Source organism: Hippoglossus hippoglossus, chromosome 1 (assembly GCF_009819705.1).
Source record: "Hippoglossus hippoglossus isolate fHipHip1 chromosome 1, fHipHip1.pri, whole genome shotgun sequence".
In the NCBI taxonomy this organism is placed as follows: Eukaryota; Metazoa; Chordata; class Actinopteri; order Pleuronectiformes; family Pleuronectidae; genus Hippoglossus; species Hippoglossus hippoglossus.
Genome location: NC_047151.1, coordinates 17,493,865 through 17,509,081, shown reverse-complemented (window position 1 = coordinate 17,509,081; position 15,217 = coordinate 17,493,865). Strand labels below are relative to the sequence as shown.

Genomic DNA, 15,217 nt, shown 5'->3' with positions numbered 1-15,217 from the left:
CCCTAGAATGGGACCTTTATATTTAAATACTTTATATTTACATCAGGAGCGGGTCCTCTCTACGGAGGCTGCCATGTTTTCCCTACAGTAGCCCAGACTAAACACCTTTTGAGTTTCTATGACAACTACCACTGGTTCTCTTCCATGTTTGGAAGGGGAGGGTGAGGTGAGGGGTATTCAGCTGCAACATGCAACTTCACCACTAGATTACCCGCTGCTGATGTAAATATTACATTACATTACATTTCATTTAGCTGAAATGTAATGTATAAAAATATATAAAGTATTTAAATATAAAGGGCCCATTCTAGGGTAAAGAAAACAATCATTTTTACAATTTAGATGATTAAACACTAGTGAAAACATCACTAGGATTATTTTATATTCAGTTTCTGCCAATAGATCCCTTTCACCTAAGTCTTACACACTGGACCTTTAAGGCTCCCATCCATTTTGTCCGTCCCACAAGAAGGCCAGATACGCTGCATCTGTATGTTAGCTGAGATTGCACTGTTTTCTGGCAGTAAATCGTACGACATGTTTCACACAGACAGGTTGAAGTCAAGTAGGTAAAACAACAATGTAGAAGGTGACAGAAAATCCCATTACACAACCTGTTATGAGGGTGAGTTTCCCATGTAGGTTTTTGTACAGCCTCCAAGAACTTAATATATATATTATTAAATCACACATTGAGTTGTATAATGTGGTTTTGTTTCATTGCATTGTTTTATATTCCAGTCAGTCCACTCAGGGTTAAATCAGGAGAGGCCTGATTCTCTGGAAAGTCAACTTCACTACGTCCTTTCCGTAGTTATGAAACTTTGCAGCGCAGGTTTTGTAACCGAGCCGCTCGGACCAATCACAGCGCGACTCTGCTGCTCACATGACCGAGCTTTTTATGCAACTGTCTGTGTTGGGTCGCGTCACTGTGATGGACCCGGCTCGATGGAGACATGCGTCCCCGCGGCCGTGAGCACACGATCCTTTAGGTTGATTTATAATTTATAATGTCGCTCCAGCCGCAGGTGGAGGAGCCCGCGGAGGAGCGGAGCGCCTTCTTCATCGGCGCGGAGTCGGACCCCGTCTCGGCGGCGGAGGAGGAAGAAGAAGAGGAGGACGAAGAGGAGGAGGAGGAGGAGGAGGAGGACCACCATCAACTTATTCTCCAGAAAGCCAACCTGCTGGCGTCGGAGAACAACCTGAAAGAAGCCATTGACTGGTTCTCTGCGGCCATGCGCTACGGCCCCGTGCGACCCGAGATGCTCAGCACCTTAGTGGACTGTATCCTCCGCAACTTCAAGAGGAAAGGGGCCGGGCCGGAGGCGGCGGCTGCGGCTGCGTCGGGCCGGGTCCCCGACAGCCGCCGGGCGGACTCCGACGTCGTGGCGTTCGACTGCCCGAACTGCCACGGCTTCCTGGGGGAGCCGCTCACCTTGGCGTGCGGACACTCGTACTGCAAGAGGTGTTTACAGCGGCGGCTGCTCTCCAAATGCCGGCTGTGCAGCGAGGCTGTGAGCGGCGAGGAGAGAGCTAACGTGGTTCTGTGCGGACTCCTGGAGAAATGGTTCCCCTCCGAAGCGAGCAGGGCGAAGACCCTGGGCGACGTGGACGAGCTGTGTCGAAGCAAACGCTTCCAGGAGGCCGCGTCGTTAGCGAGCGACGTGATCCAGCGAGGTGAGTGTGACGGACCTCTCATCCATGTTGTGTTTACTAGCCGTGCGTGCGCGGCTGCTGCTGGAGGGTAGGAGGCTGTTACACACACACACACACACACACACACACACACACACACACACACCCGTGTGTTTAAACAACATGAACATGCCTCATCACGGGGATGTGTGTGTGTTTTCTTGTCACTGGAGCTCGAGCTCCACGAACAAGACTTTTTGAAAAGTGTCTCACAAACTCCATGTGCTGCTCAGGTGTCAGGCTCCGCCCACCGACTGTGGCGTAACACTGAGCCAGCTCCAGCTTACGAAAGTTCACCGGCTGCGCATGCGCGGTGCGTGCAGGTTGCATAAGGCAGATCGTGACACAAATTCTGTCCGTGTTATAACGAGTTGGGGGGGGGGCGACTGTATTTTGTCATTGTTATGGCAGCTATGACTTTTATAAGTATTGAAACCGGGGGTGAGTGCAGCAGTGGTGGGTCAGTGAGAGGCCAGAGGGGTGATGATGATAAACATGGTACAGGCAGAAAAACAGACACACCTCTATTGTGGTTGAACATGGTTAGATAATCATCTTGCATTCAGGAATGTGGTTTCCTGGAATGGGCTGCTGATTCCATTCCAATAATAACATGGAGAAAGTTTGCATTGGTGATGTGAATTAGACAGAGAGAAATGAAATAGTTAATCCAGTCAATCGATTTCACGGTTGACAAACTACCAAAGGTCTCATTTTCAGATATTCTATTGGATTATGAAGAGAACATGTCACACAGTAGGAGGTCTTATGATCTCCGATGTGAATATTTGTTGTATATTTGTCATATGTTATGGCAAGAATAAAAACGGATATTTTTAGATGTCCGCCTCAGCTGAAGGTTAAGATGTTTTTCAGTTTTTCATAGACTTGCATGTTAATTGATCAGCTGTAAAATAATCAATTAAAGATACAGATAGCAGTTATAAGTCACTGCCCTCTATATAATAAACTTAATATCTTTGGATCTTGGCTGTTTTGCCAGATAAAATAAACAATCTCAAGATATCTGTAAGTCCTGAGAAGTTTGGTATGACAGTTGTTTTTACTTCTTTTCTTTGAAGAGCTCTCACGGAATAATTAATTCTTAACACAAAGTAAAATGGTGTGATACATTATGGGTAAAGCCCTGCCCTGCAAGATAAATCATACAATTCCTTCTTGAATCAAAAAACGAAATTTTTCTTAACTACACAGGATTAAGCCACTGTGATTTTCCTTATCCTAACTTATTTAGCTTTAAATGCCATATTAATTTATCATGTTGAGTGAGATTCTCTTCATACAACGGTTATTTAAAAAAAAGTCATAAGTCAATCCCGGATCCGGCCACGAAGCGCGACAGTAGAGCTGTGGACCTTCCACCTGGTTATGAGAGCTTATGGAAACATCCATTGTATTTAGGTCAAGTGATATAATGCCCTGACCTCTGGTACTCAAACATAGCCTGTGGGGACAGTATGTGAAAGAATTACAGACGTAAGCACTGTGTTAGGAGAATTTTGATAATGAAATCACAAGTAATCTTTTTCAGGGTTAATGTCAAAGTTGTACTGCTTACAACCTCTTAGATGTCAATGTGAATATATATATATATATATATATATATATGTATGTATATGTATGTATATGTATGTATATGTATACACAATATCCTGTTTTCCTTCATCAACACACACATGCCATATGCAGATAACTGGTTTGGTCAATTTCTGAGAAGGAGTCACTCGACTGATTCCCCTGTGGGAAGTGATGCACAGCGCAGGTCATCAGTCTTGCAGCACATCTTTAAAGAATCTAGACAGAAATGCCCAGATGATGAGAGGCACTTAATTGATGTTACGATGACAAGAACAGCTACCTGTGGTCCCGTGCATATTAGTGTCTGCCATACATCAGAAAATTGAGCTGAATTCCATGTGTCTCAATGAAAAGAGAGGCATTACTGGGATTGGTAGCGTGTCATGTGCAGAAATATTGAAACTCAGTTTATGAAGAAAACTTATGAGGAAATGCAGGCAAACCTCGTGCACAAACAGAATTCATCAGTCGGCGATGTTTGTAGTACAATCTGCTTCAAAAGGCTGTGTATTTAGGTGAATACTAAATATATGTACTGCAGCCTGCAACTCCAGGAATATATGGTCATATTTATAGTCACACACTCGTAGATATTTTACAAAAAATCATGCCTTTTTTGCAAATAAAAAAAGTTTTCAGATTTACTAGTTAAATTATTGATTATTTTCTTCTCCTCTCGCCTCATGTCTTTTGCAGATCCAGATTCAACAGTGGTGGCGCGATTGTCTCGAGCGGAGGCTTACATGGCTCTCAAACAGTATCGTCTGGCTTTGGAGGACACAGAATTTTGTCACGAGTCCGGCTGTTCTGCTGAAGTAAGTCACTGATATTGCAGTTATTAAATACACCATTTGTAAAAAGGGGAAAATGTGAACAATGTAAATGAAAACTCACTCTAATGTGTATAAATGAGAAAGGGTTAAAGAGCGGATGAGAAAATGGTCGGAGAGTCTCGGTCCGCGATGGTTATCTATTTTTCCAGTGGGATTTAAACTGTTAGTTGTAATATCTGTCAACAGTAGCACACTAGCTGACGTTAGACTCAGAATGTAAATTGTTGCTTGGCAGCACCATCAGCTGCTCCGATCTCTCGTAAGTATTGATGTAATCATCACGATTTTAAATCCTACTTGTTTAACCCTGATAATTCTGATGGCAGTTAGGGAACGGCTCTGTAACCCCTCACCCTACCAGGGGAATTGGTCCGAACATCAGTACCGAACAAGGTTCCAGACCAGATTTCTCCTCTACTTGAGGCAGAATCAGGGTTATTTTGGCCCCAGATTTCTGCAGTTTGAGCCCAGCTTATGTCTGGCTGTTGTTCACATAGGCTCGTAAACATGATGTATGCTAGAGAGCCACTCATCTGTGTTATTAGATCTTGGTATAAGCAATGCTCTATGCTTATTGGCTCACTGACCCTGATGAGTTAAACTCCTGGTAAACAAAATTTGATAATGCATGACAAGGCCTTTTTAAATACTTTCTATGCACTTTGGTTGGTGCCACAAAAGTATCCAAGGTTGGTAAACCTAAACTTGCTGGAGTCTGGGGTGTGTTTGATCTTGTTTGTCTGTGCTGGTGTATGGATCAGCTGGACCAGGATGTCCTTCTGCTGAAAGACAAATGGACAGGGTGATTTAGTGAAGGAGCTGTGATTAGTGCGCTGGCAGTGTGAGATGAGAAGGAGAAATATGTTGTGTTCCTGAAGTCTGGTAGTCAGTTGAGCTGAGGTCACAGTGTGAAGGCCAGAGGAGCCAGACTCAAGACTGTAAACAAAATCTAAGTGGAACTCTAACAGCTTTTATGTAATGAAAATAATAATAACAAAACAATAATAAAACTCATAAAAAAAATTATGATAGTAATAATAATAGTAGACCCCTACTATGCTACAAATACATATAGTACATTGGAGAAATAAAGTAAATAAATCAGAATTTAAAAATCCACTTTCTCAAACATGAACATGTCTGAGAAAGTCAGACATTCTTTCCATCAGGATGATCCGTCATGGATTTACATAAACTGTCAGCAGACTCGGCCCTGTGACTGCCTGTAATGACATTTGTACCGTTTAGTAGACATAGTTATATAAGTAACGTACAGTTGATTCCTGTTTACAATACTACATACATTTAGAATAACATAACATTTTATTGCAAGTTATGATGAGACCATGTTGGATTCAATTGCTCAATTTTTTTTGTAATAATCTCTGAATCATTGTTATATAAAGAAGAGTGTATAATAGCATCAGACGTCTGCAGTTTTCTCCTGATTTAAAGTGTGTACAATTGCTTTTACCTGTTATTTCTCCACTGTGGTCCAGCTGTGGTCTTTTAGGACTGCTGCCCTCAAAGCCTCGGACAGGGTTCATTTATTGTTGTACAATGAAAACTACAACTAAACTTTGGGTAGTTGATTTATAAGCCAAGAATATATTTGTGGTGATCCTGTTTGTTTGTGTTCTGGTAGAGTTTACTTCTGGTTTTGTCAGAGTTCGGTGTCGGAACATTAACCAGTCGGATTTAATGTGAACTGACTGGACCAACACTTTGAGAGATCAGATTAAAAAGTAACCTGCATCAGCAAACTGTGCCAACAGCTTCACAGCACTTCATTGCATTAGTGATAAGTTATATGGCAACGTGATATATACAAATAAGTTATATAGTTCTGTATGTCTTCATTATATTTAGTCAACTTATTCTCTTTGTTATTACTACAACATTTGGGATGTTATGCTGACAGAGTTGACTTGTCGTTGTGAGAGAGTATAATGATTTAAGAACGGTTTCTTGACAACAACTTAGAAGGCAAAGATTAAGGTCAAAACCATTAATAACTATTACATCAGTAACAGGAGACCAAATGTCTGGGTTGAGGCCATGGATATTTTTTTGTCTATTGTGCAGAGTATTTCATGGAAAACATTTTCATAACTTGTCATTTCATTGTGGTTTATAAACAAGCAGAGTAATGTTGCCTTCAGAAAAGGCTGCAACTTTCACATATGTTTAATAAGTTGAATATGAGTTCTGTGCTGCTGTTTCAAAGGAGCATAATATTGCAGTGAGTGAAAACTCATCATCAATAAGAATTTTTCTTCACAAGTAAAATTAATCTTTTTCCGTTGCCGTTTTCTGCCTTGACAGGCTCTGTGTAGGAAAGCCATGGTGCTGCATGAGATGGGCCAAGTGGACGAGTCTCTCCAAGTCTTCCTCCACTGCCTGTCTGTGGACGAGGACTTCCCCTGTGCTAAAAGACAAGTGGAAAAGGTGAGAGAACTGACGATGGGATCAGTGTGCGATGGGAAACAGGCAAAATATGTTGTCGTTCTCAAGAGTCAGTTGAGCTGTGGTCACACAGTGTTCCCGTAAGTAGGCCGGAGGAGCGAGACTCAAAAACAGTGAGAGGCAAAGACTAAAGTGGAGCTCGGGGAATTGTTTTGGGTTCTGATAACTTCGGACGAGCATTTATCAATTTTACATTTTACAAACCTTTAATTGACTGTAAAGTAGTCATGCACTATGCTACATATAAGAAGGTACATGATGTCCGTTCTTTCCATCGGGATGATCTCTCATGGAATTACATAAGCTGTCAGCTGATTCAGTCCTTTGACTTCCTGTAATGACATTAGCACCGTTGGATAGACGGACCGAAGCATCGCAGTGACAACAACTTCAGTTCTTTGCAGTTGACCCATGTCTGCCATAATAATTACTCTCTCAGAAAAACACAATGTTTTGTATCAATTTTGTGATTTTGAGACCATGTTACATTCAATTTCCAATGCAGCTCAATTTTTGTGTAATTATCTCTGAGACATCATTGAATAAGGAGATGACTAATGTGACTGTGAACATTTCATTTTTAGTGTTCTCTTAATAAAAAGTCTGAAATTGATGGTATTTCCCTTTGATTTTTAAGGGCACATTATCAAAATCTAATTAAAATCCTTTTTTTCATTCTCACATATGCAGAAACACAATGTTTCTCAGGAATGCCTGGAGGGAGTTTCTCAAGATTTGGCACAAAAGTTTAGTTGAACTGATCAGATTCACAATCTTGTGATTGTGATTTATTGAGCCCAATTGTCCACTTGGACTCAAATTAACTGAGAAATGGAATTTGTTGGTCAAAGGTCAAGTTCAGCGCTACCTTGACCGTAACTCTAACGTTCATATGCTAACAATAACAAAATATACATGTTTTTAGCGTAAATTCCTCTAAGTCTTCACTGCACCATATACGAGTCTGGACAGAGTGGTAATTAGAAGCATCCAACCTCGAGGTGGTAATTATAGTTATTAGAGAGAGTGACACTGCTCAGACATTAGACCGTGTGGGAGCTAGACAGCGCTCATCAATAAAACATCAAATCAAGTTTGTGCAGCCTGTAATCACACTCCCCTGTACCCATGTAATGAAAATGAAATGCAATGAAAGCAGGTAATTAATGAGGATGAAATGCCTCCATTCTCGTTGCCTGCTCTGAGAGATTAAAAAACATACAAGAAACTTAAGAGTTAAGAGAGACATGTGTGAAAGCCTTTAAATATTTTCATCAAACAAAATATGCGTTGTGTCTCTCAAAAAAAACATGAATATGTGAAAGCCAGGAGATGTTTGTACAAGGCAGTAGCATTTCATCATAAAGTGTTGCAGCTATGTGCTTTGCACCTTATCCATCAGATTACCACAGAGCTCTATGATTGTTAAAGTAAAATATGGTTCAGCAGCTCTGCTTTGACTCACTGAGGTGTCATTTGTTTTTACAGATCTTGTGTGATCTTCTCTCCCCGGCTGATGAGAACGTCAAGGTTGGTCTGAGGGAAACCGCGCACAACACATTGCCTCATCTGCGCTGTAAAACCCTCATGTCTGATGCTCAAGCTCAGCCACAGAGCCCAGTCCAAAGACTAGACCAGGTCCGCGCTGCCTCTGCACATCTGGACCACCACGGGGACCACCGGGAGGTATTACAACACTTGATAATAATTCTAAAGATTGCATGGATGGATTGATTCATTGCACTTTAAACTACATCGTTTGACACAGCATCATCATTGTCTTAACCTTGGTTTCGTGTCATCATCTAGAAACGCTGGGAAAGTCTGGAGCGGCCCAGCCTGAGCCGAGCTCACTCACTTCGAGTGCACGGCGCCAGCTGTGGTGAAGAGGGCCTGAAGAGAGTTTGTTCCGCTCCTCAGCTCGGGGACCAGGAGAAGGGGAGCCTGCTGAAGAGGAAGTTGTCACTGTCAGACACTGAACCTCATTTTGTGGACAGTGGAAGTAGCAAGCATAAAAAACAAGGTCAGTTGCCAAGCCTTTTATTGTACTGTCTTCCTATGGGATGATATTTCAATTTCCCCCAAAAAATCTATTGCATCTGAGCTTAAAATGTATTTTTTGAATGGTGCGTTATGTTAAGCTTTATTGATCATTTAAATCTAAACTTTTTGCAGGAAAACTTTAAAGCGATTTATGCACATTCAACTGTGTATACTCCATTACTCTAAATCATTAATTTGGACTCAAATAATAAAGACTGATGTTATCAGCACCATATCGATGTCTTTTGTCTGTAACTGTAAAATGCATTTTCTTCTTTGGTTTTAGGTTCCAAACAACTTTCTGCCAAATCTAAAACCTGCAGAAGTGTCCCTGAGGATCTGCTGGACCCCAATGACTTAGAGTGTTCTCTCTGCATGAGGTAAGAACACATGCACCATACCATTTTAATACCAGCTTACAATGACCGAACATTCAGTTGATTGTATCCGTGTGTATACAGGTTGTTTTATGAGCCTGTGACGACGCCCTGTGGCCACACCTTCTGTAAAAACTGTCTTGAACGCTGCTTGGACCACACACCTCAGTGTCCTCTCTGCAAAGAGAGTTTAAAAGAGGTAAATGAACAGTCTGAGCAGCTAATGTATATAGATATTCATCTGCTATAACTTCTTAAATGCTGGAGGAAATGTCAGTTCTCTGTAACAAATCATTAACGTGCATCCTGTCCTCTCCAGTATCTAGCATGTAGGAAGTACATTGTGACAACGGTCCTTGACAAGTCGATCAAACAGTATTTGAGTCAGGAGTATGCCGAGAGAACCAAGACTCATCTGGAGGAAGCCAGAGAGCTTTCTGAGTAAGCTGCCTTTCCATTCACCTCCATATTTGTCTACTCCGACCTGATGAAGTGTTCACTGTCACATTTGTGTCTGTAGATAAGATTCAAAGGGACTCAGTGTGTGTATCTACTTCTCTTCCTCTGTGCAGCCTGACCAAGAATGTGCCTATCTTTGTGTGCACCATGGCGTACCCCACCGTGCCTTGTCCCCTGCATGTCTTTGAGCCACGTTACCGCCTCATGATTCGCCGCTGCATGGAAACGGGAACGCAGCAGTTCGGGATGTGTATTAATGATCCCCAGAAAGGGTAAGCGCGCACGCATTTAAAACAAACCTTTAAAAATATATGAATCTACTGCTTGTTTATCACAGTTAGATACCACATCAATATTGTACACATGGTTTATGTACGATCTGCCAAAACTCCAAACTGTTTTCATTGCTGCAGCTTTGTAGATTATGGCTGCATGCTGATCATCAGGAGCGTCCATTTCCTGCCTGACGGGCGATCAGTAGTAGATACCATTGGAGGAAAACGCTTCCGTGTCCTGTCCCGAGGAATGAAGGATGGTTACAGCACAGCGGACATTGAAGATTTGGAAGATACAAGGGTAAGAACCACAGCGACTTGTTCTTGTATTAACTATATTATGTCGTGGTTTTAAAAATATGAAATATGAAATATGAAACCGTCATTCAAGTCCTACGGTTTCCTTGTCACATCAAACTGTATTAATTAATCAATACTTACTTTCGTCTGTCAGGTGGAGGACAGTGATGTGCTAAGGAAACTTGTTGATCTGCACGATGCAGTGTATGAGCAGGCCCGTGTCTGGTTCCAGAACCTCAAGATCCACTTCCACAACCAGATCCTGCAGCACTTTGGACCCATGCCAGAGCGAGAAGCTGACATCCAGGTAAAAGCAGTGTATCTATTTCCATCATGTCGAATTTAACCAATCCCTGTTTAGATTAGCTCAATGGAGGTTTCTCTGAAACACTTTTGATCCTCCAAGGAGTTAAATCTTAATTTCACAAATTGCTGTATTGTAGCTTCTAAATTCAACTGTAACAGGTCTTTAGAAGCTCTGGAGCAAATATTTGTGCTGATATTTGATCTTAGTTTAACAAATAGAATACATCTTGTACGCCTGTTTCAAGGACTGTATGAGTTTGCATTCTTTAGATTCTTTCAGGGAAACCTTTATTACCAAGGATTCACCTTCCGCAGTGATTTTAATACCCAAGTACAGTTGTTGTCTGTACTCAGCTCGGAGCCTGTAGCGCTGACAGGGATTACAGATCTGCTCCCAGGACTACCACGAGGCAGAGCCTTTTGACAATATAGGCTAAAGAGCTTTATGGGTGCTTCCTACCTAATCCCACCGGGCCCTATTGCGTCAGAAGAGTGTCATGAAGAGAATTCCCCGCTCTCCCACGTGCACATGCAACAGGAAAGCAGAACACTGAACTTCAAGTTTTATTTTTTTTAGTGCCGTTATGTAATTTCTGTTCCAGAGAGAAATTCTTAAATAAACTTCTAGTACATGTTTCTCTAAGTGAAATGTAGCTCAGGTTTATAAACATCATTCACTTCCGACCCTTTAAGTGTTAAGAACATTTTGTAAGTGGCTCGGGCTCTGGATGTTTTTTCAGCTGTGTAACTCAGGCAGATTATTGTAAGTGTTGCTGGGCTGAGAATATATGTAATACTTGAATATTAAAAATGCTATGAATAGTAAATGAGAACTTAATTCAACCATCAATCATGTGGCTCGAAGGGCTTTAGTTTTATCCCAGTTGAAAGAAGGAACTCACAAGCTGTTCCTGGTCTTTGATAACTGCAGAAATGATAAGAAAGTCAAATTTCACCTGATTCCTGATCAAAGTGCATTTAGTTTGAAACAATGTCAGGAATAAATGGATTTCATTAAAGCACGCGTCAGGGAACTGATGCGTGCCCTGTGCTGCCCGATACTAATGTTTTTGGCTGTATTTGTTTTTTGGGGGGTCGTGAGAGCGTGAAACACTTGTTCCAAGTAGAATATTTCAATACCTTTTTCAAATTGTTCAATAGTCCCTTCACAATACCTGGACTTTGCGTATCAGCTGATACCGAGTACTGAACTGATACCAGTGCATTTTAAAAGTTCTTAAAAAGTGTTTCTTATTGTGAAAGTGTAAATCTCATACTTCTCCTCTTCCCTTGAAGGCAACTCCCAACGGTCCAGCTTGCTGCTGGTGGCTGCTGGCCGTCCTGCCCATCGACCCGCGGTACCAACTCTCTGTCCTCTCCATGACGAGCCTCAAAGAACGCCTGGTGAAGATCCAGCACATCCTGACATATCTACAGAGCATCCCCAACAACTAGAGCTTCCTCTTCTCGCCACCAGAAAAACATCCTTTGGACTAATTTACAACCTTTAAGCAATCTTAATTTCTACAGCTCATCTGATCCCTCAAAACTTTTATGTCTGCGGCTGTAACCCCCTCATTTTACTCTTATTTGTATTTATCTCACACGAGATTAAGAGCAAAGCTGAAACATCCTTGAGCTGTGGAACACTGAAATCAGAGAAATGGCCAAACTACCTCAGGGACACTTTGAAAGGACGCACACCATTTGTCTGTAATTGTCAAAAAGAAGTTAAAGAAAGAAGTATATGAAACCAACTTAACTTATCTACTCAGTTCTTTTTCTGTGAGGAACCAGGAATGAAAGGAAATATCCGTTACTACTCCACTTGGTTAATATTTTGCGATGACAATAAAAGAGAGTAGTTTATCTAAGAATCCCCTGAGTGAAGCTCCATTAGGGAAACCACTGAGGTTGATTCATCTCTGGTGAGACCAGTGTAAAGGAAGTTTCTTTTATTTTGTCTTTTACGTTCATATGGAGAAGGGATGAGGTGAATCTGTGGAACAAAATCCTAAATGCTGAAAGTCCAAAAAGTGATAGCGAGTTTCGAGGAACCAGTGAGAACTTACACAACACAAAGTGAAACTACAGGCTGGTGTATGTGTCCCAACACGAGATAAAAGTATTATTTAAAATCTTCCGAGCATCAAGTTTTCTTCTTTATACACCTCTGTCACATTCATCCACCACTGCCTTTACCAATCGGTTTGGGACCTTTCTGTTGAGAGAACGACACAGTCTGTGTTTCTTCCATCGTTTTTCCACTTAGTTTCTTCTGAGTTGTCATGGTGAGATTGGCCGTTTTGCGCCTCCTTCCCTGATGTGATTTCTGGAGGAACAAGCACGATCCTGAAATCTCATCTTCATGCTTTTCTTTCTACTCACAGTTAACTTTAAGACAGAAGCTCTTCCAAACGATGTGTGTGTGGACCTTAGAAAGATCCTGCTGGAGTGTGAGGGTTTGCAATGAAAGTCTAATAGAGTTTAGTCGTTCTGTCGTGTATAATTTGTCTCCTCTCAAAATTACAAAGATTATTTTCCCATTGAATTAACTTAAACTGAATTAATTTATAAGTTCAAATATATCTGTACCATGTGTTTATGAGAAGTTCTATAACGAAAAATCCAAACAAAAATAAGACAATAACCGCATGTAGACCACCAATAGTTATACATTACTCTTCATTGAAAGCTGCTCTGTCCACTCGGAGGAGAGAACCTGCAGTGCTGCGGTCAGGGGGGGGGGGGGGACTGCGTTTGCCTTACAACATTCTGCATTGTGACTTAAATAACACAGTCCGTTGGCTTGGTTACCATTCCTTTTTCCCTTAGTATGTTTAAATTGCATTTCCTTTTTACCCTAACCCTTTTCCCGTAAGTTTGAGGCACTGTGTGTTCACAATGTGTTTAAAGAAAAAAGAATGAAGGCTGTTGTATGTATATCATTTGTAAAAAAAAAAATTTAAAAAAAAGCTTTTTGGATAGAACTTGCTTTTTTGCTGCGATGTTTTTAAGTTATCGATTTTCAAGAATAAATGCACCAGTTTTTGCACCGCATGCCTCAGTGTTTAATGTTACCTCGGCCAAGGAGGATGCGGTTTCATCCCTCTGTTTTTGTTTGTAAGAAAGAATACATAAAAAAAAAAAAAAAAACTTAGTGGAAGGATGCCTCGTGTGAGGGAAGAACCTGTAAAATCTTGCTGTGAATCCTAGAGTTTGTTTTGTTTTTCACTTTCTTAAACATTGCAGAGCGTTTTTCAACATTTTAATTCATGGATTTTTGAAGGGAATAATAGTCATTTTTTTGAGTGCGTAATATTTGGTGCAGCTTGATCTCTACAGATGTTGAGCCATGTACACTCACCGGTCACCTGCTTATTCATTCAATCAGCTATTTAGCAGCAGTGCAACACAAAGGATCATGCAGATTCTGGTCAGGGGCTTTAGTTCATGTTCACATCAAACATCAGAGAGGGTAAAAAAAATGGGATGATGGTTCCAGGCAGGCTGGTTTGAGTATTTCTGAAACTGCAGGATCTCCTGGTATTTGAACGCTCAGCAACCTCTAGAGTTTTTAATCAGAATGATGCGAAAAATCATCCGGTAGTTCTGTGAACACAAATGTCTGGGATAACTGATTACCACTCTTTTTAACTCTGGTGAATCGGGATGCGTTTCTCAGAGCACATCACGTCTGAACATTGCACTGGATGCGTAAAATCACGTCAGGTTCCACTCGTGTCCCTCAATCAGAAATCTGATGCTGCAAAGGCACAGAGTCACGAGGGCTGGACAGTTAAAAGACTTGGAATAAAACCTAACTTGGTCTGATGAATATCGATCTCTGCTCAGGCTGCAGGTGGTTGGGTCAGAATTTGGCTACAACAGCATGAACCTTTACCTCAAATCCAAAGTCCAGGCTGCTGGTGGTGTAATTTGAGTGCAAAGTTTTCTTGGCTGTCAGTCACTGTTTGAACAGCACTGCCAGTCAGAGTGTTGGTGCTGACTTAGTGGATCCCTCAATGGACAGGGGCAACAATCTAATGGATAATTCCAGCATGGAGGAAGTACTTAAACATTAACAAATCTACTTGAGTAATATTAAGTAAGTCAGGTGCAATTTGGGTTCATTGTCTTGCTCAAGGACACTTTGGCACACAGAATCAAACCACCGGCCTTCTGGTAAGCAGATGACTCACTCTACCCCCGAGCCAAAGCTGCCCATATAACATGTAACATGTGGAGTAGTGGAGTAGAGAGTGCAGATACTCCCTGTTATATGTGATGAAGTAAAAAATAGGAATCTACCTATAGCCTCAGTAAAGTACAGATACATGAAAAATGTAGTACATGTACTTTGTTACACCCCACCGCTGTAATGCACCATGTCACAAAGCAAAAGGCGCCTGTCATGTTTCACAAACACGACAGTAGTCATTCGCTTCACTGCTCCCCAGGGACACAACCTCCAGCAGAAACCCTTTGTAGCAGAACAGCAGAGTGCAGCTGACAAATCTGCAGAAATGAAGTGACGCAGCCGTGTTGTGACAAGCCTCTCTGACAGTAGGCTCACCTCACCTGGTCTGGCTGCACTATATAAGCTGCTGGAACTCAGCCAGTCTCTCCCCCCCCGTGGCGGCCACAGGGTTTTATTCCTACTTTTAAATTTCCTTTTTATTTCTTCTTATCTTAAGCCTAAAATTCATGAGTTCAACCTTGAGCCTTGTGAGGAAAGGTTCCGACAGGTTCCGTGGAGCACTGGAGCTTTTGTACCTCACAGCAACATCTCACCAGATAACTCAAAAAGCAGACAAACAATATGTTTACAGTTCAAATAAACCCAAACAGTTGTAACTGGGGC

General features: G+C 41.6%; 1 protein-coding gene across 2 annotated transcripts; it reads left to right on the top strand.

The window, feature by feature from the left end:
* Positions 1–899: 899 nt before the first annotated feature.
* On the top strand, positions 900–12,974 carry lonrf1l (LON peptidase N-terminal domain and ring finger 1, like). Of its 2 annotated transcripts, XM_034590957.1 has the most exons (12): positions 902–1,677; positions 3,991–4,109; positions 6,453–6,575; positions 8,082–8,279; positions 8,403–8,616; positions 8,923–9,016; positions 9,098–9,212; positions 9,333–9,454; positions 9,586–9,744; positions 9,886–10,048; positions 10,202–10,354; positions 11,650–12,974. In XM_034590957.1, exons 1-12 carry the CDS (start codon positions 1,011–1,013, stop codon positions 11,806–11,808), a joined length of 2,286 nt encoding a protein of 761 aa, XP_034446848.1. In that variant the 5' UTR covers positions 902–1,010; the 3' UTR covers positions 11,809–12,974. The 2 variants fall into 2 exon arrangements, with proteins under 2 accessions (XP_034446858.1, XP_034446848.1); XM_034590967.1 differs by lacking the exons at positions 10,202–10,354; positions 11,650–12,974 and adding an exon at positions 10,155–10,192 and having other exon boundaries at positions 900–1,677; positions 9,886–10,088.
* Positions 12,975–15,217: the final 2,243 nt, after the last annotated feature.

Bases quoted from the DNA above. Each gene is read 5' to 3' on its own strand.
- lonrf1l (XM_034590957.1), top strand. From the start codon at position 1,011: ATGTCGCTCCAGCCGCAGGTGGAGGAGCCCGCGGAGGAGCGGAGCGCC. The intron at 9,017-9,097 runs GTAAGAACACAT...GTGTGTATACAG, and splicing joins GAGTGTTCTCTCTGCATGAG to GTTGTTTTATGAGCCTGTGA. The intron at 10,355-11,649 runs GTAAAAGCAGTG...CTTCCCTTGAAG, and splicing joins AGCGAGAAGCTGACATCCAG to GCAACTCCCAACGGTCCAGC.